We start from the raw sequence: 26,658 nt of genomic DNA on the forward strand, positions 1-26,658 counted from the left end.
AGTCTCAACAACTAAAAGTTTTACAGTAGCTACCCATAACCTTTAAACTCCACTTCTCTAATGTGATTCTAAGGTATATCATGCACCAAAATAATCACAGCTGCTAGACAGCTGTGCCTTGTCATCAATATATTTGTAATGCTCCCTAATTCTATGTGCTCAGTGCCTTATGTTAATGGTCTATTGTTTTGTAACTTTTCCTGGGGCTTCTCCTTGGTTATCTTCTCCATATGCCACCCAAAGGAATACCCCAGTCTAAAAGGAAATGGTGTTCACAAATCAACCTAGGTCTCCAACACTTGTCCTACTACACTTAAAAATCCACCTTTTTGTCTCTGCTTGTTTGCTTTGGTTCATGGTTTTTGTTGGTTTGTTTCTCAGGAACTTTTGACATTGGCAATATACACTCTGTAAGCCCAAGATAATACACAGGCTTCTGACTTTTCCTCATCAGCTAAGTTGTCCTCCAGCACGTCTGGCTAAAGAGACTGTAGAAGGTGGATAGTCAAAGCCAGGATGCTATTCAGAAACATTTTTTTTTCCTGAAGCCCATTTAGGTAATAAGCACAGACAAAAAAAGAATTATTTTTCTGACTTGAGATTTCAGAATAGGAAAGGGCATTTTGCAGGAAAACCTATGCAGAGCTCACCCAGGAGCGATAGTGGCAGAACACTAACAGCAGCTTTGCCTTTATGTCTTCTCAGTGCCGCCTAGAAACTCCCAGCTGAAGCGGTTACCTAAACAGAAGGCGGATGAGAGCCTGTAGCAGAACGTGTTCACCTGGAGGAGATACACCAACCAGGGGAAAAAGAGAGAGTCCCACAGTTCATACTGGTTGGTAATGTGCAATAGGCTGGTGACTCCTTCAAATTCTAACATCTTGAGTTGTTCTGGAACTATTCTTGAAGCCTTTTCTCTGTTCCCTCCCATCAGACTTAGGTTTCCTGACTCCAAAGGATTATTTCTTTCGGGTGCTTCAAAGCTTTGGTCAGTCACTGGAAATTCTATTGTTACTGAAGTGAGATGGATGATGGGTGACTTCCTTTAGTGAGCATGGGTTTTTCTAGAGTGCTGAGAGGAATATGAATGTCTAGATTCCTTTTTCATAAATCATAGAATGGTTAGGGTTAGAAAGGGCCTTAAGATCATCTAGTTCCAACCCCCCTGCCATGGGCAGAAGCGCCTCACACTAGACCCTGTTGCTCAAGGCTCTGTCCAACCTGGCCTTGAACACTGCCAGCGATGGAGCACTTACCACTTCTTTGGGCAACCTGTGCCAGTGCCTCAGCACCCTCACAGCAAAGAACTTCTTCCTTATATCTAACCTGAACTTCCCCTGTTTAAGTTTGAACCCATCACCCCTTGTCCTATCGCTACAGTCCCTGATGAAGAGTCCCTCTCCAGCATCCTTGTAAGCCCCCTTCAGATATTGGAATCCTGAATAAACAGTGCATTAAACTCAACTTTTCTGCCTTCATTGGTGTCGTGGTTAAAGCCCAGCCAGTAACTCAGAACCACACAGCCGCTTACTCACTCCTCCCCTTTTTCCCTCCCCCCCTACTCCCAGAGGGATGGGGAGGAGAATCGGAAGAATGTAACTCCCATGGGTTGAGATAAGAGCAGTCCAGTAACTAAGATATAATACAAAACCACTACTGCTACCACCAATAACAATAATGGTAAGGGAAATATCAAGGGGAGAGGATACAATTGCTCACCACCCGCCGACTGATACCCAGCCCGACCCGAGCAGCGATCTGGGCCTTCCGGGTAACTCCCCCCACTTTGTATGCTGGGAGTGACATGCTGTGGTATGGAATACTCCTTTGGCCAGTTTGGGTCAGGTGTCCTGTCTTTGCTTCCTCCCGGCTTCCCCTGCCCCTCCTCACTGGCAGAGCATGAGACTGAGAAAGTCCTTGGTCAGAGTAAACATTACTTGACAACAACTGAAAACGATAGTGTTATCAGCGTTGTTCCCAGGCTGAAAGTCAAAAACACAGCACTGCACCAGCTACTAAGGAGAAAAAATGACTGCTACAGCTGAACCCAGGACAATTGGTTAGGCTTCCTAAAGAACAATCAGTTCTTTCCTAGTACTTGAGTTCCCTTTATAAATATTTTCTACTCCCCTTCCCAATTATTTTGCGTTCAGCACTCTCCAGTATCTCTTTGTGAAGGGACAGCACACACAGCTACATCATTCCTACATCAGGAATGAGTGTCCTTCAGTAATTATTCAGCTGTTGGGTTTAGGGGGGTTTGCTGGGGTTTTGTGGTTGGTTTGTTGGGGTTTTTTAACAGATTTCTTAGTTGTTCAGTTCACAGTAGCTGCCTTTCCTCGATGGAGGCTCTAACCTGGATTTTCTTCTATTCTGTAGCTGATGTTTACAAAACTTGTTAGACTCTCCAAGACCTGGATCAATTGTCATTTTTGTTGAAGCTGATCAACAGACTTAAAAAGATTAACATGGTAAGGGGGGGTGTTTGCAGAGGCTGGCTTTCTTTTGGGAGGGTGGGAGGGTGGGTTGCTTTGTTTTTAATGCCTTTGCTATCTGGACCAATGCACTTTACGTTGCTGAGATTGCCTGGTGTTACTCTACATTTTTTCTTTCAGAGCAGTCTAACAAGAGCAACAGTCTTTGTCTGCTAGTATGGAAACAAAACTGGAGATCCTATGCCACATTGTCCCAGTGTGGCATGTCATGTCATGGAGTTTCAGAGATGATCATGAGAACACCCATTAACAGGCAGAGGTGTTGTCAGTGAACTGCTTTTCCAGATAATGCTTATGCCAAAAGAAAGCCATCAGGTTCACAGCGTATGTGAGGGGTTAAATGTTTAAAGATCAGCCACTCTGGCTTCTCTTCTTGCTTCACTGAGAACTACTTTTCTTCTCTTGAAAAGGCGGATACAGCTCCCTCTAATCTTACCAGATTTTCTCCAAGCTGATGGAGCTGCTAAAGACAGCTGTGGGGGAAGCAGGGCAAATGAAGGTGGATGAGCAATTATCCCACCCCTATTCTGATGAGAGGGAGCAGGGCTGGGATGGAGGAGACAGACACTAAAGTAGAGAGCTGCAGCATCATAGAAGCAGCATAAAACAGCTCTTCCCACATGGGTAGCTGTTTTTGTTTCCCCAGTTTAAGTGTTAGTAAAGCAGCAGCATTTCCAAGCAAGCCTTACTGGGAAAGAGAAAGGCCCCATCTTTTCCTCTCCCTGCTCTCTTTCATCAGAGCGCACTATTTTGGACATAAGCTGGAAATCTTTGTGCATCCAGGATTTTGCCCAGAAGGCAGAATAAAAGAGGGGGAAAAAAAAAAATCAAACCAGAAACAAAAGCAGTCTGTAAGGTGACAGATCTTTTTATTGCTTGCACCAGTATCCAGAATGTCTCTCCCTACTCTTATAAATCTCCTCAAATGATCAATCAATTTTGTTGTGATTTTAGCAGTCTCACCTACCTTAAACCACTTACTTGTGCCAGATAGGCTTCTTGTATAGGCCCATGCCATCCATCTCATCTGATGCCAAGAAAGTCTAGACTTTGAAAGGCCCTTAAGGGTTCCAAAAGGAATTAGCATTATTATAGCACTGGCTATTTGATACCATTTTATGTAGTCCTAGCTTAATTCAACCGCAAATTAACTCAATCCCATTGAAAGCGGCTTATAGCATTGTAATGTATTGGTGAATTAATCTATAATTGTCATTTATAATGTAGCTGCACAGCATTTTAATTAAAAAAACAAACAAAAAAAAAAAAAACCCCAGCACATCAGAATTCCTAATGCCATTAAATCATTTTAGTCTGTTTAAAAAAATATGTATTTTCCTCTTGCATAATGTTATTGAAGTTACGAGAAAACAGCTGGAATTTCTGATACATGATAAATTAAAATTGCAGTTTAAAACCCACAGTTAATGACTGGGATTATCTTGGTTTTGACTTAAAACACACTCATCCAATATGTATTGCATGTCAAAAGAAATTCACATTCTGTCAAGTTACAAAGTAAACCATTGAAATTCCTGACAGACAAGCCATGCCCTGTGGACCCAAAAGAATTATTTTCGTACACTAGTAACAATGCTTAGTGTTCCAGATCCTCTGCATCTTTTTCTGGGTGTATTTTTGCCCTTTTAACTTGCGGCCATTACAAGCTCAGGTTATTACTTGAAGTATGCAGGTATACCACTTCCTAAAAGGGAAAAAAAAACAACCAACCCGAAAGAGTATCGAATCCCCTCGCAAATTTCTCTAAGGTGTTTCTCTTCTGGATGGAGTGCGGACAGCCATGTCCCGCGCTGCACGCACAAAGCCGCAGAGCAACCGCCGCATGAGGGGCGGGAGCCCGCTGTGACTCCGGGGGAGAGACGGGGCACGGACGAGCTTCGCCACCAACCTTGCGATTGAAAGAGCTCATTTCGATTGGCTGGTAGAATCCTCACTATTAACCAATAAGAGCGTGGTATTTGAAAAGGACCAATTGCAAAGCTGTTCGTACGAGGGGTGACACCACCTGCGCTGCTATCCAATAGAAGCGCTTATCCCTGAAGCCAGGGATTTGCATAAGAGACCTATAAATACGGGAGTACGTGCACTGCTTAGCACTCCGGTACTTCAGAGTGACGTGGGTGTTGTCGCAATGCCTGAGCCGGCCAAGGCCGCTCCTGCGCCCAAGAAGGGGTCTAAGAAAGCTGTTACCAAGACGCAGAAGAAAGGTGACAAGAAGCGGAAGAAGAGCCGTAAGGAGAGCTACTCCATATACGTGTACAAGGTGCTGAAGCAGGTGCATCCTGACACGGGTATCTCGTCGAAGGCCATGGGCATCATGAACTCCTTCGTCAATGACATTTTTGAGCGTATCGCTGGTGAGGCCTCGCGTTTGGCGCACTACAACAAGCGCTCCACCATAACGTCTCGGGAGATCCAGACGGCTGTGCGGCTCCTGCTGCCGGGTGAGCTGGCCAAGCATGCAGTCTCCGAGGGCACCAAGGCTGTTACCAAGTACACTAGCTCCAAGTAGAGTATCACAGACAGATAGTTTTTAACCCAAAGGCTCTTTTAAGAGCCACCAATTTTTTCAAGTAGAAGAGCTGAATTGCTGTTCTTGAGAGGTACGTAAATAACCCGGTCACTTGCATGTCACGAGTGAAGTGCTCGCTTTTTCAGATGACAGAATTGCAGCTACTTAATGCCTGATAGTGAAGGAGTCTCTGTTCATACCCTGTAACTCGGGGCATATAGGGTCAGCTGTTAAAAACTTGAGCATGAAGTAGTAGCTGGTTTTTGAGTGTAGCTAAAAAGCAGCAACCATGCCCCAGCGCTTTGGCAGCTTGCTCGGTTTCTAGAACTTGGGAGTACTGGGGTGAAGGTAGGTGGACTTTTACTTTCGAAAAGCTCGAATTTCTCCTAATACGTCCAGTAGAAAATTATGGCTGTTGTTCAGAACTTGCTTTCTGTGCTCTATACCTGTAAAATAATAATTAAAAATATATTTCTGCCTCTTTCAGTGAATAATAAATATTTTGAAAGCCTTTTCTAAAGCAAGTCTTCCAGGTGCGTTTGTAGCTTGGTTTCACTTTTCGTATGTTTTAAGTGCGGGTTCACTCCTTCCTCTCCACCCCCATCCCCCCAACACTCACTTTTTCCAGTGAGGTAGCTGCCCGGACTTGATTAAATAGGATAATATTTTTCTTTATGAAGGGTTTTCCGGTTTAAAACACCGATGCCCGAACTTGCGCAGGAGTTAGTTCATTCTTTGAATGGGCGTGAAGCTGGGGCTGTTGGTGATGCGCAGGTACTCGGGCCGCGCGGAGATCGGACTGCTGCTCTCCCCTGCGCCGCCGCACCGCTGTGAAAGCGCAGCTCCGTCCACAGAAGCTGTGGGGTGAAGGCAGAGCCGGGGTACCCCTCCTGATCCATCCCTAGCCTGCCACGGAACCCCCGGGAAAGGGGAAAGAGGCCGGTGCGGCTCCGCGCGTAAGCGAGCGAGGGGGACGGCACCGGGGGTGTCGGGGGGGGGTCACCGCCCTACGGGGCGGAGCTTAGCGTGAAGGGGGCGGGGCCGGGTGGGCGGAAGGGACCAATCCCGGCCCTGCGCGGGACACTTAAGCCTCCCCCCGGCTCCGCAGCGGAGGGGTCCGGGCTAAGCGCCTGCGGCTACTCCGTTAAACCCCGTGGGGGGCGGAGCGGTCGCGGGGCTCCTGAATTGCACGTAGGAAACAACATTTCCGCTTCAAGTTAGCCCGGGTCTCCCATACAGGCTGCACCGACCGTCCGCGTTTCGGAAACGGTAATTTTCTTAACTCCAGTATAAATCCCTACCAATCCCATTTCAGGATTTGGTTGTGCTGCTATGATTGCTCTAGTGTTCCAGCTCTTTTTGAGAATAAGTGGGTGGCTCTTAAAAGAGCCTTTGGGTTTATTTAAATGAGTAGACTCTATAATTGCTTCTCAGTCTTTTTACTTCTTTTTGGGCGCTGCCTTCTTTGCCTTGGCAGCTTTGGGCTTGGCTGCTTTAGGTTTCGCTGCTTTGGGCTTCACTGTCTTGGCCTTAGCCGGGCTCTTTGCTGCCTTCTTGGGGCGACCTGCCTTCGCAGCCTTTTTGGGGCTCTTAGTCACCTTCTTGGCAGCAGCAGCCACCGGTTTCTTGGCTTTCTTAGGACTCTTCTTCACTGCCGCAGCTTTCTTAGGCTTCTTGGCAGCACTGGCAGGCTTCTTGGCCGCCGGCTTCTTGGGTTTGGCTGCGGGCTTTTTCTTAGTTGCTTTCTCCTTTGTCTCACCTGGCTTCTTGTTCAGCTTGAAAGAACCAGAAGCACCGGTGCCCTTAGTCTGTACCAAAGTACCTTTGTTGACGAGACTCTTGAGCCCCAGCTTAATGCGGCTGTTATTCTTCTCCACATCGTAGCCACCGGCGGCCAGCGCCTTCTTGAGCGCGGCAAGGGAGAGCCCCTTACGCTCTTTGGAAGCGGACACGGCCTTGGTGATCAGCTCGGTGACGCTGGGGCCCGCGGGCTTCCGGGCTTTGGAACCGCCCGCCACCTTCTTCGGCTTCTTAGCGGCCTTGGCACCTGGAGCAGACACGGCGGGGGCGGCGACGGGCGCGGTCTCCGACATGGCGGCGGCCGGCGTCCACGGATCGGGGGGAATCACTGGGCCTGGAGCGGGTCCGCGGCCTCGTATTTATAGGGAGGGGCCGCGCGGTGATTGGTGCTCTGCAGCGCCCGCCCCGCCGCCCGTCGGAACGCTCCCGTCTCCCCGCTCATTTTGTGTTTCTTAGGAGGCGAAAAAGCCGGTTTTTATCCGAATTTCGGCGACGCACCCCCCCCGGTTCGCAGCGGCGTGGAAAAGAAAGACTGTTGTTCCCCTCAGCGAAGTTTCCCTTCGGAGAGGCAACGGGTGAGTTAAAAAAGAGGCGATAAACCCCGAGTCCTGGACCTGTAGAGACCTCGGGAGACAGAAACTTTTGTTTTTCCTTCTAAATAAAATTCGCGACGTGGTCAACTAAACTTCCAAAGTAATTAATTGTTATTCTTTAAAGGGTCTTCTCTTAATCTGAACTGAAAACAGGACATTTGAATGGATATTTTAAACGCAAATTGATTTCAAAGAGGAGGAAGTAACACAGGCTCATCTTCAGCACTGAATATGGATTAGAAATTAGCTCCTTTGTCCCGAATCCTTTACCCCTTTCAAAATAATTTAAATAAATCCAACTAGTGCATGATGCAGCAAGGCAAGAAGCAGATGAAAGTTCGGTGGGGGGCTGTTTGTGTCCTAGAAAGAATTACTTTTTTACAGCACAGCAGCTTGTGCTGTCTTGGTCAGTGTGCACAATGCAGGCACCATTCCCAAGTGCTCTGCTACTGAAATATTTTTCTTAATAAATTAGGTGACAGAAGAGCTTAACACGGCCAGTTTTCGTTAATAATTGTAATCAGCACCCTGTCACTTCATAATTTGGCAGTGTTTTTATTTTGACACAGCTTGATTTGTGAAAAATCTGACTTGGCATTATCTTAGGAGACGCGACTGCAGCTGAGGTTTTTCCCTGCTTCTGCACAACAAAACTTGCTCCCGTTATCGGTTTGGACTCCACTTTTGCAGAAGATTGAGAAATACGTGATTTTCTTAATTTTTTTCGTACTCTGCAGTGACTGATTCCTGCACTGGAAGCAATATTAGAACTAGGATATGAGGCTGATGTATGTGCTGTACTGAAACAACTGGCTGCAAGCAAGAGGGGGAAGTCCTCACGTGCACTTAAGCAAGACCACACGAAAACAGATTAAAACTAAAAGCATTTTATTTTTTGGAGTAGAGAGAATTGAAAGAAAAATTCTCTGATATTTTCCTTATTGCCTACAACCCTTTGTTTTGCCAGAGGCCTGTAAACTGCTTATTCCCTCTTGACATTGTGACTGTTAGTGGTACAAAAATGTTGTGTGGTGTTATGATTAAAGAAATCTGTTTTCAAATGAATCATTATTCATACGTGTTTGTGGACCTATAACCACCAATTTTCTATTTCAACATCTGTACAGTGGTGGTCAGTGCTATAGGTAAGGTAGAATCAGAACTGGAGCAGTCCCTTTTTACTTCAAATTGCCCATCCCACGATTACTGATTATTCCTAAACCTGCTCAAATTTCAGTTGCAGCAGCTCAGGCAGAGCTGTGAGAAAACTGTATGAAAAATTACAGTTTTCTGTAAATGCCTGTTGGTATGAGAAAAAGGACACATCTGTAGGTCAAAGGGTTGTTTAGAGGGGGCAAGGTGGTTTTTAAAGATGTTGGTGAGTTACTTCAACTCCATACAGGACCAGGCTGAGAAAGTACAAGACCTGGAAGGTGGGGGCCCCTCGAGTTCCTTGCAAGGTCAACTCTGGGACTTTCTGTCCTCCACCACAGCAAGTCAACATGGAATCTCCTTATTCTTAGTATTGTATTTACCAGCATTAATATGGTCTGTTGAATTTTACTAAACTAACATTAGAACAGGAGTTTTGGGGTTTTATTTTCTTAATTGGACCATCAAATTTTAAAGAACTAAAAGTTTTACAAGTTTATGGTTTTCGGGCTTTTTTTTTTTAATACTAGGACCTACAGCTCTTTTTATGAGAAAGTGGGTGGCTCTAAAAAGAGCCTTTGTATTAACTTGAGAAGAACACCATCCTCAGCTTTTACTTGCTCTTTGCCTTATGACTATCAGTCTTCTTGGGCAGCAGCACGGCCTGGATGTTGGGCAGCACACCGCCCTGCGCGATCGTCACCTTGCCCAGCAGCTTGTTGAGCTCCTCGTCGTTGCGGATGGCGAGCTGCAGGTGCCGCGGGATGATGCGCGTCTTCTTGTTGTCGCGAGCCGCATTGCCTGCCAGCTCCAAGATCTCGGCCGTCAGGTACTCCAGCACGGCCGCCAAATACACCGGGGCGCCGGCACCCACCCGCTCCGCGTAGTTGCCCTTACGCAGCAGTCGGTGCACGCGGCCCACAGGAAACTGCAGCCCTGCCCGCGACGACCGTGACTTGGCTTTGGCGCGCGCCTTACCACCCTGCTTCCCCCGCCCGGACATGATGCCTTCCTCTGCTCCACCGCTACCGCTTCAAACTGACGTGAAACACACGCTCCTATCACCCCCACTTCGCCACGCCTGGCCTCTTTTATAGTTTCCCAGGCACCTGGACCTGCTTTCTCATTGGTTGTCGCACGCTCTCACTCGCTCAGACCAATGGCACTGCGGATCCAAATCCACCCAATCGGAGAGCGGCCCTCGCTGCCGCGCTGCCCCCGCCCGCCAGCAGATGCGGGCGGGGATTGGGGGGGCCCTGGAGGGGGGCTCCTGGAGTAGCGGCGGGGCGGGTCCAACAGCTCCCCCAGTTCCGCGCAGCGTAGCTGCTGCTGACCCCGAGCCGCGACCCAGGATTTCATCGTACAGGGAAACATGTGCCTGAGGAGAACAGGGGCGGGCAGCTGGCCCCCAGGAACGGAGGGAACCCCTGCTAGTGCCATCGCTGTTGTCTTAGAAATAATCTTGTATTTAGAACATCAAAAATGCTACTACAGGATTATTTATTATTATTATTATTAAGAAACGCTTCTATCAGTAGGGACATTTACAACCCAGCACTACCAGTATCGTAGAAACTAGGCAGGAACATGCAATACAGGAAATTTCTCTGCTTCAGGAGACAAATTACTGAACTGTTACTGCAGTTAAACCAACACAATATTATTTGCAGGGCTGTTCTGCAGAACATTAGAAGTTACTTTAACTGGAGAATATCCCACTACACAAATAAGCTGAAGTGACTTCAAGATCCAGGGTGTTTAGTACATCTGGTCCTGTCTTACAAAGAGATTCCTGTTTGTTTTTTCTCCTTTACTCTAATTACCCATAGTTTCTCTTCATTCCTTGACATCTTTTCCTCATTCTTCTATATTTCCAGCAAAGGCAGATACTATCCTTGTCTAAAGCAATGAAGGAGCCTGCGCCCTGGATTTTGCCACGTCCTTTTGCTACCTCAGTGTTGCACAGCAGGCTTTCCCTCCATTTTCCCCACAGCATAGGATTCTGCTCTCTTTTCCCTAAATGCCAGTTCTGGGACTGCTTTTGTCACTGCAACTCAGAGTACCCTTTCCTGAAGGGCACAGTAATAGGAATTCTGATCTAAACTGTTCAGGATTACGAACAAAGCAAAATAAAAACTTCATAGCACACACAAAGTACTGTCATGCTATTTTATTTTGGGGTAACTAAGACCAGTTCCCTGTTCCGAAGTTTCAGTAACATTTAGGAACCATCTTTCTTTAATGGTGTGATTCAATGGACTACCAAAGGCCAAAAATAACACATGAATAATTGGAAAAATCAAGCTGTTGCAAGTATTGCCCGTTTAGCAATGAAAATGCTTTACAATAATTTCTGATGCTAGGGGAGAAAAGGTTGGCAGCAATCCTTAAAGCTGGACTTGATGTTTCTGCCATGGCACATCATTTGTGTGGATGATGAAGAATCAGGGGTTTAACAGACATTTTGCAGACATTCACTTCAGCCAGTTGTATGCCCTAAAATGCATAAGCCTTTTCCTTGTGCTAATCAGCACAATTTGAATTCACAGTTGTAAGGTTAGAATCTCAACACCTGTAATGATGTAAAACTACCTCCACTGATTTTCAGGCTTAGGCATATTTAGAGGTCAGATGTGTCACTTTGTCAGCATGTGGTTTGGTCACCAAATTGTCACACAGAAGCTGTTCCACTCTCCCTTTAGTCTTAGATTATGTCCCTTCCCAGAGCAAAGCCACCGGCAGGTAAGCATTGGCTTTAAAGACTCCATTAATTTCTTGAAGGAAAAGTGAAAGAGTAATAGTAAAAATATTGACAGTCCTTATCAGTGTAATCCAGCAGTCCTGTAGATTTTACTCCAAAGGCGGCTGCAGGACTGTGTCCTAATTGGGAAAAGCTGCCTGTGATTCATCAGAAGAGGAGGAAGTTGCATGGTTAGGCAAATTAGCAGTGCAGGAGGTTTTGTCTGCTTCTGAGCTATCACAAGTAGCTACTCTTAAGCACTGCATTCCTGTCTAGGCAGGCAATCATTTCACTTCTTGCTGCAACTGCAATAAATACATTCCAGAACTGAGTTCAGTACCTGAGTGCATGGATTGAAGTCAGGGCATCCATGCACCCCATTGCTTTGATCAAAGGGACAGGAAGATCTTACATCTTTATGCTCCTTCCGCTTAGAACTGTATCACGGGCAAGCAAGGAAAAAAAGAAAAAAAAAAAATATCACCCATATGAACTTAGCTGAAGACAAACCACAGCTCTGGTGAATCGGATGATTTATCAGCCCCATGTGCAGCTTTTCTACATGCACAGTCCCAGGTAGCCACACAGCTCCCAACTTCATGCATTCTTCCAAAACTGCAACAGAATGTGAGAAGCCTCCTGTACAAGAGCCACAGGAGACAGTGAGCACCCTGTCCTTGGATTCTTCCTGTTAAAAAAAAAAAAAACCCACAGCCAAATCCAGCTCTTGCATTGTCAAATCCAGCTCTTCCATGTGGCCACAAAGCCCATTCCAGGAGTACTCTCTCCTACATCTCACCACCCTTCTCCACAACCCCTTAAAGGCATCTTAGAGGTCTACAAGTAACCACCTACCTTTTTTTACACACATCCTCACCTTTCACCCCAGACAGGGTGAGGAAGTGCCCTTTCCAATACTATGTACAGTCCTTGTGCATTATATTTCCCTTTTTTGAGCCTTTTTAAAGATGTAGCAAATTCAAATCCCTTTGTCTCCATCTGAAGAGGATAGGTACAGACACACAAGAAAGTATTCTCTATCCCAACAGAAGTAAAGGTGGCTCAGCCATGTGAGAATATGGCAAAAAGAACATAACCAAACCAAGGGTCAGAGGTACCACAATGATGCCCCTTCCCCCAAAATCACCATTCACACATTTCATTTAAAGACAAAAATGCCTTAAAAAAAAAAAAAAAGGCACTAAAATATAAAGAAATATAACTAAAGATTAACGATACTACTGAGACAACTGCAACTAATTCCTGAACCAGAGAAAGAACTGTTATACCAACCTGTTTGTGTTCAGAACTAATGCAAAACAGAATCGAAGTTTTCAAGTGTAAGTTCAGGTAGATAATAATTCTGTCTCCTTAAAACAGATTTAACCTCAAAACAGTGAGTACTCAGCTAAGTCCGAGACAGCCAACTAAAGGTATTATTCAAGGTATCTGCTGGTCTGGCTGCTTGATAAAAACTCTCTTCATTAAAAATCTAAAACTCCACAAGTCTGGATATATTCATCTAGAAATTGGTATGTTATAGAGAACTCACCCTTAAAATCACTAAGACACTCACAAGCTCTTCAGCAGGGACGATGAAGACTTCTCTCAATTTCTTTTATGCTGTATCATACTTACAACGCTAACTTACACACTGGTTTGTTGTTGGTTTTGGTTTTTTTGGTTTTGTGTGTTTTGTTTTTTTTTTTTTTAAACGAGACACCTACATAGATAGCTAACTATTAGTAGGGTTTGTGCTCAAATTCAGTGTTCCAGACAAAACTTTGCATGTTTGAAATACTTACTATCCCCTCTGAAGAAGCAATTCATCTGGGAGAGATTTGTTGCCAACACAACTGGTCCTATGGGTCTTAAGAGTCATTTGTCTACAAGATCCCAAGAGATTTTGCAGTTCTGTTTCAAATGAGAACAAAGATTTGTTTTTTGCATGTGGCGTGGTAAGGGTTATTGGAGTATTTGGCTCGGTCTGCATAGTGAATGAAGCTAATGGAATACTTCTGCCAAAACAGAAAACTTTAAGCTGGAAATGTTAAAAGTCCTTTCTAAAAAATATCCGCACCTTAAAAGCACTGACTTCATAGAATTTGAAATCAGGTATTTTCCACACATAAAATTATCTGCAAAGCTCTTAGAACTAAAATAGTTGACCAATTTTTACCCAAGGTAACTTGTCCAAGCAGCATCCAGTGGGTATCTGAGGCCTGATACGAAGTAAAGCTTTTAGTAAGAGTATGTAAAATCAGTAACTTTGTAATTATTAGTGGAACTTCAGAAATTAAGTTTCTACTAGCTACCAACAAAGGTTGAAAGAGATGTTTAGGAGGTTAAAAAATAAGAATATAGGAGAATTCAAATAAAATTAAAAAAAAAAAAAAAGAAAGAAAAAGGTATCTATTATTTATAATGCAGCTATTGCTTTTCTTTTCTGAGGTTCAGAATGCCTCTATCTTCGCCCAAGGCCAGCAAAGAACCTCCCCCCTTTCCACCCACATGCTAGTTTTAGATAAATCACAAGGAAACCCATATTTTGATACACTGAACATTTATTGTCTTTTACAAGACAAAATGAAGTTTCCCCGGCCGATGAAAGCCATCAAGATGACTACAAAGGGGATAGGGTGCAAAATTCCAGTGTACAGTATACGCAACAAGTTACCTCCCTGACTAACCTGGAAGAAAGATGATTGATCAATCTCACTGCAACTAAAAAACGGGATTATAAAATATTTACGGAAAGGAACAGTACAGAAAATAAAAACTGGACAACCATATGTGTATGAAATGCTGCTAACACTTTCCCGTCTCCTTAAAAACCTGTTTCACTACCCTCACCAGAGCATTCAGGATGTGCAAGGATTCAGGCAGAGCATAGTCAATCCCTACTCCCACACCCCCCTCCCCAGAGTACCACTATTCCCCTCCAAGGAAGGGGGAGGACTTGAAGGAAGCAGCACCGCCACCTTTACTGTGATTCCCTTCCCCTGCTAGCTGTTGAAAGGCGGTCCCCAGCCACACCTCATCTGTAGCGGTCTCTAACCAGAGCATACTGGCAAGTTAATGCGTGGGTAGGGAACTATTCCCTGTCATGTGAGCCCTTTCATCGGTTGAAGGAGAATTTTTCCTTCTCTTCCCTCCATGGTGGTCTGATCTGTGTTCAGAGGGGCAGGAAAGCTGAGTAGGACTATGACAGATCACAGGAGACCCTCCATTTCTTTCATGAAGGCTTCATACACATCATCCTTTGTCTGTACAGAGATCGGGGCAGATGATCCAGCCTTAGGGGCAGCTTTGGTTAACGGCAGAGCAGGCTCATCATCCTGTTTTCTCTGGGAGGCAGCTGAAGCCCCTTTATTCTCCCGGCGCACTCGCAAGGCAGTGGGCACAAAGCGAGTGATCTCAGCCTTGGGGTTAGTGATCTGTGGCTTGGCACTGATAGTGGCCGTAGCTTTCTTCTCAATGGTGGCTGCACTGGTGTCATCCGCCTTGGGGCGCTGAATCAGGCTGGGTGGTGCACTCAGAACCCCAGGATTTGGAATGGGAGCTGGTGGGAAGAGCCCAGGCGGGGCAGGTCCTAAGGGAGGCACCAGAGGTGGCCGTAACATGCCTGGACGAGGAGGAGGGATACCTGTAAGAAGAAAGCATGAACTGACTCCACACCTGGATGTCTTAAAAATCTTTGGCCAAAAAAAAAGTGCACAGGCTCTGAAAGTCAAAAAGGAAAAACAAAACGGGAACAAAACACCCCCAACAAGAAGCAGTAGCACTGGCTTAAAAAGAGTTTTCAACCCTGCAGCAAATGCTGGGTTGAAAATGATGATGCTCCTCAAACTTCAAAAGCTACAGGAGCCTGCGTATTGCTCCCTTTCAAATTTTAAAGTTAAAACCTGAAAAATAAAGTTTCTTGATGATCCATCCCACTGGAATTTCAGACTCATCAGAAAGGTCTCTGACCAGAAAGAAAAAATAAATATCCCTATCTCCAACTCATTAAGTGAATTATAGCACCCAGGGGTTATTCAGAAACAGTCAATCAGAAACTTAAACTCCAAAATTCCCTTCTTGAATGCAGATTTCTTGCTACTGAACCACACACAGAAGTATGGAATTGTCATTACACGGAGAAATGTAACAGCACATAGCACAATGCAGTCACACAGACACAAACAAAGACAAACTGGTAACCAATTGTATTTATTGACTTGGTCACCACTGTAAAAACTGGGAAAATAAAGCTAGAAGAGACTTGGTGCTGAAGCAAACAGAACACTTTACCTGGTGGGGCTGGAGGAGGAAGACGAGGAGGGGGACCACGCGGAGGAGGACCTGGGGGCAGACCTGGTGGGGGACCCGGTGGAGGGCCTGGTGGTCGCCCAGGTGGAGGGCCTGGTGGTAGAAGTCGAGGTAGGGGCCCACGCAGTCCTGGTAAGCCAGGAGGTCTCAGGAACGGAGGAGCTCCTGGAAGCATGCATACAAAAGAGAAACTTAGTTCATGGTTAAGAAGAAAACCCAGCAACTATCCTGTCAGCTAATGATCTTCAACAGTAACTTGAACGCTATTCTAATACTAACCAGCTGCCAGATTAAATAGGTCTTCCAAATATCTCAAAAAAAGGCAGCAGTTGTAGAGTTAGAGTAAAGCTTCACCATAATAGTCAAGCGTAGGTATCTTCTCCCACTGGAAAAAGGGCTCCTCTCCATGTAATGAAGCAACAGCTGAGAACAGCTACTGAGACAAGGTTGTCAGAATTTTAACAGCTAAAAACTTTTCACTCTGGCATTTTATTGCCCTTCTGGCTGAAAAAGTAGTAGTTTTGCTCTATTGAAAGTACCTGGTTTGAGTTTCCCCCTGTAGGAAGTATCAGAAATGGAACAGCAGGGAAGACACTGGAAAGCAAACTCTGCCTGCCCCCCCACCGAGAAAATCAGGTTGCTAATGTGCGCACATAGAACAGAATACATTAAAATTGTGGTATATAATGCTCCTCACTATAGCCCAACTACTGATGTTTGCAATTTAAGAACAAGCAATAGATTTAGACACTTTAACTACAAAGCAACCTGTTACTGTTATCCAGTTCAGCTATACAGCAACCCCATCAACTTCCAGAAAATCAGTTTTCTCCAGATCAAAGAAGCTCAAGTGCTTGCCCTCAAAAAATCACACACTATAAAAGAAAATGGTACCAATTGGTCTTATTGTTAATAGTCGCTAGGCAATCCAACATTGCTGTGAATTCAAATGTAGTACTTATTTCGAGGATAGTTATCTTCCCTAGTAAGAGTGAAATAAGTTCATGTGGTTGAGTAGCAGAAGCTGTAGCTTACACTAAAAAGAAATCCATACCAAAACCTATAGCTAGGCAGTGGTAACCAAACCTCTTTCATCAGGCCTCACTCAGTGGGATGTGGGGAGATCAACATAAGAAAAGAAATCAGTAAAGGAAAACCCACCCCACACTGGAGGGGCACATAGCACCAGGCCTTATGCTTCATATTCCAACACTATTCATATTGCAATTACTACTGCCTGCCAGCATTACAGCTAACAAACTGTAACAATGCCCACCAGGCTGACTACAGCAACAGGCCTTATGCCTCAAAAGCACAGTACAGCAACAACAGACTGGCCACAGAAGAGACCACACAGGTCTCATCAACTACCACATGGGGCTTCTGTACCCTGCCTGCAACAAATTCTACAGCTTCAAAACTCCCAAACTGATACATTCTGTAGTACCAAGTGCTTGCACAATTCAAACCAGAGTACATCAAGTGTTCACCTGGTGGAGGGCCAGGAGGAAGGCCAGTGGGTGGGCCTGGGGGCCTCAGTGGAGGGGCAGGAGGTGGTCCTAGTGGAGGTGGCCCAGGCATAGGAGGTGCCTGTATCTGAGATGGAGGAACAGGCTGTGGAGGTGGTTGCTGCTGTTGTGCCTGGGAAGTTGCAGTAGACGAGCCGGTCTCTGTAAGAGCTTCCTCACTGAGTTGTTGTTGCTGTTGCTGTTGTGCTGCCTCTTCAGACTCTGAGTCCTCTTCCTCTTCCTCTTCTTCTTCTGAATATTCCTCCACTTCTCTCCCTTCTTCTGGAATTTCCTGTCCTGGAAATGGAGACACACTTGTAAAATCTACCCGCAGGTAATATCTTTGTGAAACATCAGAGAAATTGAGCGCACAAAAAAAAATAAAAAAAAAAAAAAAAAAAAAATTAAAAAAAAAAAAGATAAACCTTACTCAAAGGTCTTTCTCAAAGGAAAGAAAACTGAGCACATTTTAAACAGAAAACTAAAAAATAATAACAAAAAATAAAAGTCACAGTTCTAGATAGAGCTCTACCACCAAGAGCTGTGTGTTCCTGTAGGAGCAGAAACTTCTACTAACAACCTGAACTGCAGCTATTTGATCTATGGTTTGAGGGAGCTTGCACAGGTAGGAGGGCATATGGGGACACAACCTCAAAACATACATAATCCCCACATCCAAGAAACTCCAGCACCTTTGAAAGATCCTGGGGTGTCTAAAACAAACAATCAGACAAAAAAAAAAAAAAAAAAAAAAAAAAAATCTTCACTCTTGGTTAGCTTATTTCTGAAGAAGGATCTTTTTAAGAAGTACAAATCCTTTCAGGTTACAGGTTGAGCCCAGAGACAATCGCATCCTTTCTTTTTCACTCACGCTCAAACAGAACAATTGTTTCAAAATTAAGAAAGGTAAACTTTAAAGGAAAAAAAAAAATCCCAGTACCTCAAAAAACCATATGTTGCTACTCTAACTTCAACTCTATGCAGAACAGACACACTAGTAGACTAAAACTCATTAAAAAACCCACCAACAATACCTAACCACAGTTTATACTCTTACATCTTACATTACCACAGTAAAATATTTACTCTATAAAATAAAACCTGTGCAAACCTAGTAAGCTTACCAGAGAAACATTAACTGGAAGCTTAATGGCATATCTCCACTTCACATATCCATCTCACTCACCTGCCATTCGCAACATCATCGCCTGGAGTGGAGTCAATTCCTTCATGTTCTTTTTCTTTTTTCGTGACTTCCCAGGCATGTCTGCAAACCGCACGCTGTGACCTGGGGAAAGCAAAGCAAAGCATGGGCAAGAGTGGCGGGAGCTGGGAAGGAAACAATAGAAATCAGCTAAGATTTAATCTTCTATCTGGTATGGTACCTGCCCATGGCAGGGGGGTTGGAACTACATGATCTGAAGGTCCTTTCCAACCCTAACTATTCTATGATTCTATGGATAATGTATCATTCTAACTAGAATAACGATGCTCCTTGCATAAGGGTTAACGCCGTGTTACTGATTATTTAAAGTTTTGCTAACCCAGTATTATCCATCAATTGGTCTCCCCCAAGCAATGAAGAAAAAAAAAATTATCCAGAAGCATCAGGGGTATGAAACAGTTGCCTCAGTTGTTCAAGGCACTAAAGAGTGCACGTATTTTACACTGAGGCTTAATTTTTGTTATGTACACTGCTAAGTCAATGCTTCAGGTGAAAAATGTCTTGCGACCTTACTAAGTTAACCCAACTGTTAAGAAAGCAAGTCCACATGAAAGATGCTTCACTTCTAGATAGTTTCCTTCTGATCTGTTTGCTAATGAAAATTCTTCAGCTGAAATTTAGGCAAGTTAGAACAGAAGCAAAACAAATTAACTTCCCTCCCCTCGGTCAGGAAAACAGACACAAACTCTGTTAAATAATGTTGCTCGTTCGAAAAATCAAAGCCCAATCTATAACTTCTCATATCATACCTGATTTCTTTTCTTCACCACCTTCCCTCTCCTTGTCATTATCACGATGCAGGAAGTCCTCGCCTTCACTCTCTGCATCTGACCTGTCACTGTCACTATCATCACTACTGTCATCATGCTTGTCTTGATCCATATCCTCAGGATAACCTTCATCTTCACTAGTACTGGACATGTCATCATCATGCCCTCGCTGTCCTGTGGGAAGCAAAGTATTAGGAAATGCATAAACTCCAAATACACTGGTGTGAAAGACTGAATATTTTGTATGTCTATGGTTAGAAAAATCTTCTTAGCAACAGCATGGACATATTGTCAACACTTTACTGTTCAGCTCATATTCTTAAAGAGTATTTTGGGAGAGACTATTTCTAATATTTTCTATTAAGCAGCTGGTTAATTTGCATAGCAAAAAAGTGAAGGCAGCTCCTATCTGCTCAAGAGGAACAGACTAATGAGTTGCAATTGCCCACCACTGAAATACTCGGATGTTTTCTGGTGTGCAATAAAGCTGATTCACCCATTCGCTAAAGTTTCTAGAGATGACACAGTAACTGTGAAAAGGAGGACCTGGTTTCTCCTAGCAAATGCATACCCAGGGTTGGTTGGTGCTGGTCTGGGGTGCATTTTGGCTTTGTTTTGGGTTTGTGGTTTTTTGGGGGGTTTGTGGTTTTGAGGGGGGTTTTGGGGGTGGGTTGTTTTTTTTTGGGGGGGTGGGGTTTTTTGGTGGTTTTTGTTGTTGTTGTTTTGTTTTATTTGGAGGGGGTAATAGGAAGACTTCTTTGAGACTGGTAAAGTTTTTTTAAGGGATTAATATGTCCAATGTTTCAGCACTGTTAAGACTACATGGGAAAGTTGTAATTAGAAGTTTCAACATTTAAAAATATAGCTGACAAAATTGCAGAATACCAGAATCAGCTCAGAGGTGCAATCACTTAAGAAAAGTCCTTCAAGTAGTATTAACACCCATACTGCCCAGAGAATACTTTGTGTAGGGCACACTACATTCACAGCAGCACTATTCACAGCAAAACAGACAGGTCAAGCAAAACGTCAGACAGAAACAGAGAAGTTCTTACCTGCTTCAGAACTGTAAGAAATCTCCTCTTCTCGCCTTCGAGGAGCCATCTCCAAGGTGAAACCCACTTTACGGCCATACATCTGGAGGACTTGAGGTGGGGGTGGGCCTGGTGGAGGTCCAGGGGGCTTCCTCCCTGGAGGTAAACGTGGAACACCAAGCCCAGGAGGAGGAAGTACAGAAATGGACCGAACTGGTGGTCTGGAAATAAGGAAACAAGAAATGTGGGAACACAAACAAATGAAAGCAAACATGCACTTAATAGAATTCTTTAGCCTTCTCTCATCATTGCTTACACAGCAGCCTTCTAAAAAGACACATGAACATTTATAGATCTGTCCCAAGGAGTTTACAACCTCATACAAAGACATGATTGCAGAATATCAGCCAAAAGCAAGCTTCTCAGAAGGCAAAAAAACCAGCAAAGATTGAATCCCACCACAGAAGCCAAATGAAGTGATCACAAAGTCGGTGAAAACAGAAGGCTATTCAGAAAGAAATAAAAAGAACTAGCTGTAGAATGAGAGACAAGTAAACTAGGAGATTAAACTGAATATACTAGCAAGACGAAAGAATACATACAATATGTGAATTTAAGGGGCATTTATGATAAAAGTGGCAGAGTTTTAAGTTTTACTGATATGCAGAAAGACAAATCCTAGAAGACATAGATTATTACTCAAAGCAATTTAAACAAAACCCTGTAACAGTAGGAGAAGATTTAAAAAGGGTTTTAGTTAAAAGAAAGTACAATTCACTCACACATAATTCCTGATTTCTTGCTAGTCAATATTACCTCTGCTTCTACCCATAGTTCCTCCCCAGTAATAAGAGTGCTCATTTTTCACTTCCCCTCCAAGTTTCTTTCTCCACTTACCCATAGGCTGATGTCTTCTTGAGGATAGAAGGTGGCTGAGCCCCTGGAAGGGGAATGTCCTGTATGAGGATGTTAGAGGGAGCATGCGGCATATCTGGTAAGGGAATACTTTCCACTTCAACATGCTGAGCATTCTGGGCGGGGGGAAAAGGAAAGGAAGAAAAGAAAGAACGGATTACTCCCACAGAAGCTCCTGCACAACCTCATTACCTTTCAGAGTACAGAACACATGGGACCTGCCATCACTTGCCAAAGATGTCTATTCGTAGGCCATGTTTTCTTGCAGCAGGCCATGAAAGACATTCAGGAAGATATCAACAGTAAAAGCTTCCAACACAAAACAATACACACGTAGTGCACCTACGAAAGGCTTTAGTACTGCAGTCAAAACCCAGACAAGCTTCCATCTCCCTTTAGACCTTCAGTCTCCAAAGCAAAGAGGCTGCAGACATGGTCAGGTTGGACAGAGCCTTGGGCAGCACGGCCTAGTGTGACGTGTCCCTGCCCACGGCAGGGAAGTTGGAAGTACATGATCTCAAGGTCCTTTCCAACCCAAACCACTGTATGATTCTATGCCTGTATTTCTTAAGTATCCAGAAGGCATGAATCACAGGCTGCTGCATATTCCAAAGGGGAATAAAAAAATTAAATAAAAGTCTTACAGATACTTGCACTCGGACAACATTATGTTCTCCAATATGGTAGGGAAGAATGTCAAATAAAGCTCTTTAAAGGAATGCCAAAAATTCTCATTAATTCCAGCAACAGCCTTCACAGAAATTCACAGAAATCTCAACTGCACACTCACAGCCTGGCTCTCTAATATGGAAAACAAATTCTGACATGATTTATTTTTAGCATAAATCTTCTTTTCCCCCATAATTTCATGTTGAATGAAATCAGTATATCAGACACAAATTCAGACTTGACTACCCCCACGCTGTCCTCACGAAAATGCTGTAACTGGAAATGCTATGCAAATAAGTACTTAATATGAGCCACATAACACATACTCTGGCCTTATAATATAAAAGTAATTTGTTTTTTAATTGTCATTTAATTGGAATTGTTGCACCTAAGAAACAGATAAAGAGTATACACTACCACAGTTACAAGCCTGAAATACAAGCAGCATTACCTTGACGGCATCAAAATACTGGCTGAGTTGTGATCTCTTCTGCTCATACTCTACTTCCAACTTGCGCAGTTCTTTGTAGATGTCAGGATTTTCCTTCTCATAGAGACGCAAGATACGCTCGAAAGTCTCACGGAGTTTTTTACGTTTATCCTTCAGCACTTTTTCATTAAGTTGTGGCTGCTGTACTGGGTTAAACTCTAATCCAAGACAGCAAAAAAAACCACCCCAAAATTTCTAAGTTACTCTACTGCACAACTGTGATGAATCAAACAACTTCAAAGGGAAGTACAGGGACTGTAGTGATAGGACAAGGGGAAATGGGTTTAAGCTTAAACAGGGAAGTTCAAGTTAGATATAAGGCAGAAGTTCTTTACTGTGAGGGTGGTGAGGCACTGGCACAGGTTGCCCAAAGAAATGGTGAATGCTCCATCCCTGGCAGTGTTCAAGGCCAGGCTGGAGAGAGCCTTGGGCAACACAGTCTAGTGGAAGGTGTCCCTGACCATGGCAGGGGGGTGGAACTAGATGATCTTAAGGTCCTTTCTAACCCAAACCATTCTATGATTCTATAAAGCAAACAACTTCCAATCCCTATTTTCAGGAAGTCTTCAGGCTTATGACAATCCTCTGCTTCAGCTCCAAGCTATTATCACACAAACTACTCCTTTTTATCAGCCATCTTGGGGGGGGGGGGGGGAAAGTCACCTTTGATGGCACCACATCACCTCAAACCACAATCAATGCCCAATTATTCATAAAATTGTCCCTTCTAACAGAAAGGAGAAAGGTTATTCTATTGTAATCTTTCAGTCATCCTATGAAACTATGTTATTTGTCTACGTAAACCACCACCTAAGTCCTATACCTGGTACCTCCACTTACCCATCTCATCCAATTTTTCCATGTCCCGGATAATCTGCTTTGGATCTTTCATCTTCAGTACAGCTGCTCGTACCATCATTCGCTGCTTTTTGTTCTAACAGGATCAGAGATCAAGAAGATCAGAAAAGCAGCACAGGAAAAAAAGAGAAAGAACATTTGTACCAAATACTCCCTTCTCAGTATGTCTAGTCTGCAGAGAAAAAGGTGCCTTAAAATGCCCTGCAAATATTAACCATGGCACAAGCCAGCAGCAAAGGTAATTAAAACTTCTGGAAATTTAAATCCCCCTATCTTGACATTTACAAATATTTCTAGAATTTATTCACTCAAAAATACATACAATCAGCAAGATAACTACTGACTAAAGGTGTACAGTTAAACATGCAAAAAAGTATGTCAGTCTGGGGTAGTTTATTTGTTTTTTGGGTTTTTGTCTTTTTTTTAATGCCTAAGCTCTTACAATAATGTTTCAAAAAGCTGTAATCATTACGAGTTAAAAAATAGTAGGTGATGAGATATGGTTACTCAAAAGAAGATTTCTGTCTATGTTTTCTTAAACTAGTTGTTTGGACAGTATATTCCAAAGTCAATCTTAGGATATAAACCAAAACATCTGTAGTCTATCCATCGGCCACAGTCAGAAACATGGTATGTAGTATGCAGAATGCCAAGTAAATGTTTCTGATCTCTTTCATTTACCTTCTTTAGTTCCCTTTTCCGAGCTTCCTTCCCTAAAGAAGAGAGGAAAAGAAAGAAAATAACAACTTGAGACAAATTCATGAAGAACCTTTCCTTCATCAAGACTAGTGCTGCGTCTCAACTGTTCAGTCATTTTGCAAAGACTTCCACTGTTTAACTGATCTTCCAGACAGAAAGAAATACAGCATGAAACAGACTTCTATTTCATGTGTTATACAGAAACTAAAGGAGATGCAGCAGCCTTCACACCTCCAGAAGCAGGGGTGTTTCTACACAAAGGAAGAATAATAAGCAGCAAAAAGTCACAGTGGTATGTGCAGTCATGAAAGGATTTCTGCCCAGAAGCTGAAGCAGAGTTAACAACAGACAATGCACTTTAAAAATACGTAGGCTTTGAGTATCCATCTGAAACAAAGCATATCCACCATGGAAGTCTGGATGTTTTTCACCTGCTTAGCATTGGTAACACCTCGCATGTTACCAAAAGGGAAAAACAGTTACTCACCTCTCTCATTCAAAATTTGACATGTTCCTCAAATTCTAGCCTCAGACAGATTAACTGTGTCCCAAACAGCAGCTTGCAGTTTAGCCAACAGCTAAGTACAAAGTCCTTTGAACACCGATGCCTACAGTACATAAATACACAGAGAAGCAGCAGCATGAAGCAAGCAGCCTCTCAGGGAGTTTTTACACCAGTCAAAACTGAGATAATATTCTTCAAGTTAGGGAAACTCAGTTCTGATTCACAAGTGAGAACCTTATCCTCAGAGAAAGCTTTCTATCTGCCTCCTGAGGACCCTCTACCCCCCACTCCCATAAGCTTCTACTGATACTTACGGGCCTGATCCGTGGGATTCATAAACTTCCCACTCTTGGTGGATGATGTAGATCTCCGCCCCATTTTGACCTTTTTCTTTGTGCCTCAAAAAAATACTTAAAAAGAGGGAGAGACCTGGAAAAGATGACATGGTTTCAGAGCCTATGCATCAGGAGCTTGACTAACACTTCTCTGCATCAGCAGGTTGCTCTCTCAAAAATTTCAAACCCTACTACTAACTCAAGCGTTCATATGAACAATCACATAAAAATAGTTAAATAGTAGTACTTAGTTACAGTTAAGTACCTACTTACTACTACTTTACTAAATACCTATTTTAAATTTATCAAGTCGTTCATTATTACTCACCCAAAGACTCAAAGAAAGCAGCTTCTTGCTTACACTATGGAGGGGCACAGTGGAAGGAGAAGAACACATTCTATTTTTATAAGAGTATTATCAGAGCCCTTCTATCTTTTCATTTACTTTTATAAGAGCTTTCCAATTTTAACCTTCCCATTCCTGTCTATTTCAGATGTTTTCCACAAATTTCCTCCCTTCTTCAAGACTTTTAAGCTGCCCTTGATTTCTCTCCCCAGCACCCACTGTGTCCATCAGCAAGTGTTCTACAGACGTCCATGTCATCTCCTCCTCATACACTATCGCTATACTGCTGCCCTTATGCTCTCTGCCTCTAACAGTATTATTTCAAACTGTATTATGATGATCACAGGACAAAAGGTGATTCTGAGAAGAATTATTTCCTGTTTTCAGATATTTCTTCAGTTTACAGACAGATCTCAACAGATCCTACCCCAAAAATCTAAAACACCCTCTGAAATTTGGGAGTTGGGGGGATGCAGCTTTCTAGTCACCATTCTGAATCTAAATAGATCACGACCAAAATGAAAGCATTCACAAGCTTAGTCCAAAGTTCTCTGCAGCTTCACTGCAGTTGCCATGTGCATCCTTCTTCTTCAACTACAGCAGATGCCGTTTCCAAGCCACTAAACGACATGCCTGCCCTTATTCCTTAAAAAGAAACGTAAGCATTGCGCCTCATTTAGTGCACCAAGGCCTTGCAAGAAAGGGCTCCTAGCAAGTTCTAAGAACTGATCACATTCGATGCTCTGACTAGTAAAAACCTACAGTGCTCTGCTCATGGCTCCTACTACCAGGCTATGCTCACGGTTGCCTGGCTGTTTGCAAGAGCACCCCACGGTTTGTGAACACCAAATCTTCTACTTTCTACTTATAAAATTACACTTTTTTTTTTTTTCCAAGACACTGTCACGCTGTCATATTTTTTTGTAGGTAGGAAATTCACCAAACAGCAGCAGGAGTTACGTCTGTACCTCATATGTCCCATATTTCTAACATTTAAATGGTAAAGGGAAAGAAAATAAACTTCTGAAACCTCGATCCCTAATCCTTTTAGGAAACAGAGCAAAGAGCTTCAACGCAACAATTTAACAGCCGAAGGAGAAAAGAAACACCCAAACAAACAAACAAATAAAAACCTACTGAATTCACGAATTTGGGCGGGCAGAGAGGAACGAGGTACTAAGCCTCCCATGAGGCACATGAAAGCCTCCGCTCCTCCCCCGACGGACGAAGAAAAGGCGGCAGCGCAAACAGCCGCCTTCCCCTCGCTTCCTTCCTCCTCCTCCCCGCAGCCCAGCACCGTCCCGCTCCTCTCACCCCTCCGGCCGGCCCGACCCGGCTCCGTCCCGCTGCAGCGGCCTCGATCACCGCCTCGCTCCTTCCCGCCCCGGCCCCACCGCCATCTTGAACCGGGACCGAGTGGCGCGCCGCCGTAAAGCGCGACTGCCGCGCCGCACCGCGCCGCGCGGACCTGCGCTCCGGAAGCGGGGCCTTTGGTGCACCACCTGCAGCTCTATGATTGAGCGGCTCTATGGTTGGGCCGGGGGCGGGGCCGGGGCGGGGGCCGGGGCCGGGAGGAGAGGCGGGGGGCGGGGCTGTGTCCCTGAGGCGGTGGAGCGGGAGGTCCATTTGAATGTTAGAAACATGGGGAAGGCCGAGCTGCGAAGAGCCTCTGCGGAATAA

The 26,658-nt window shown here is 44.1% G+C and overlaps 4 protein-coding genes and 1 long non-coding RNA gene across 7 annotated transcripts; 2 read left to right on the forward strand and 3 right to left on the reverse strand.

Annotated features, from left to right (window-relative positions):
- Positions 1 to 2,917: 2,917 nt before the first annotated feature.
- Positions 2,918 to 5,080, forward strand: LOC115605909 (histone H2B 1/2/3/4/6-like). The gene has a single exon (XM_030481012.1). It carries the CDS (start codon positions 4,648 to 4,650, stop codon positions 5,026 to 5,028), a length of 381 nt encoding a protein of 126 aa, XP_030336872.1. The 5' UTR covers positions 2,918 to 4,647; the 3' UTR covers positions 5,029 to 5,080.
- A 936-nt stretch (positions 5,081 to 6,016) lies between these two features.
- On the forward strand, positions 6,017 to 8,486 carry LOC115605910. Of its 3 annotated transcripts, none has more exons than XR_004389892.1 (3): positions 6,017 to 6,297; positions 7,285 to 7,403; positions 8,028 to 8,486. It is a non-coding gene; the product is annotated as an uncharacterized LOC115605910 (long non-coding RNA). The 3 variants fall into 3 exon arrangements; XR_003990757.1 differs by having other exon boundaries at positions 6,029 to 6,297; positions 8,159 to 8,486; XR_003990756.1 differs by lacking the exon at positions 6,017 to 6,297 and having other exon boundaries at positions 7,182 to 7,403.
- Positions 6,399 to 7,158, reverse strand: LOC115605908 (histone H1). Its single transcript, XM_030481011.1, has one exon. It carries the CDS (start codon positions 7,119 to 7,121, stop codon positions 6,468 to 6,470), a length of 654 nt encoding a protein of 217 aa, XP_030336871.1. The 5' UTR covers positions 7,122 to 7,158; the 3' UTR covers positions 6,399 to 6,467.
- Positions 8,487 to 9,101: 615 nt separating the features above from the next.
- Positions 9,102 to 9,637, reverse strand: LOC115605911 (histone H2A). The gene has a single exon (XM_030481014.1). The coding sequence runs from the start codon at positions 9,574 to 9,576 to the stop codon at positions 9,187 to 9,189; it is 390 nt and encodes a 129-aa protein (XP_030336874.1). The 5' UTR covers positions 9,577 to 9,637; the 3' UTR covers positions 9,102 to 9,186.
- A 4,222-nt stretch (positions 9,638 to 13,859) lies between these two features.
- On the reverse strand, positions 13,860 to 26,487 carry WBP11 (WW domain binding protein 11). Its single transcript, XM_030481015.1, has 12 exons — positions 26,293 to 26,487; positions 24,612 to 24,726; positions 23,775 to 23,806; positions 23,076 to 23,169; positions 22,197 to 22,393; positions 21,059 to 21,192; positions 20,183 to 20,382; positions 19,107 to 19,301; positions 18,319 to 18,420; positions 17,115 to 17,429; positions 15,607 to 15,789; positions 13,860 to 14,959 (listed from the first exon to the last, which is right to left on the reverse strand). Exons 2-12 carry the CDS (start codon positions 24,673 to 24,675, stop codon positions 14,526 to 14,528), a joined length of 1,950 nt encoding a protein of 649 aa, XP_030336875.1. The 5' UTR covers positions 24,676 to 24,726; positions 26,293 to 26,487; the 3' UTR covers positions 13,860 to 14,525.
- Between the last annotated feature and the right edge of the window lie 171 nt (positions 26,488 to 26,658).

This window comes from Strigops habroptila, chromosome 3 (assembly GCF_004027225.2).
Source record: "Strigops habroptila isolate Jane chromosome 3, bStrHab1.2.pri, whole genome shotgun sequence".
NCBI lineage: Eukaryota > Metazoa > Chordata > Aves > Psittaciformes > Psittacidae > Strigops > Strigops habroptila.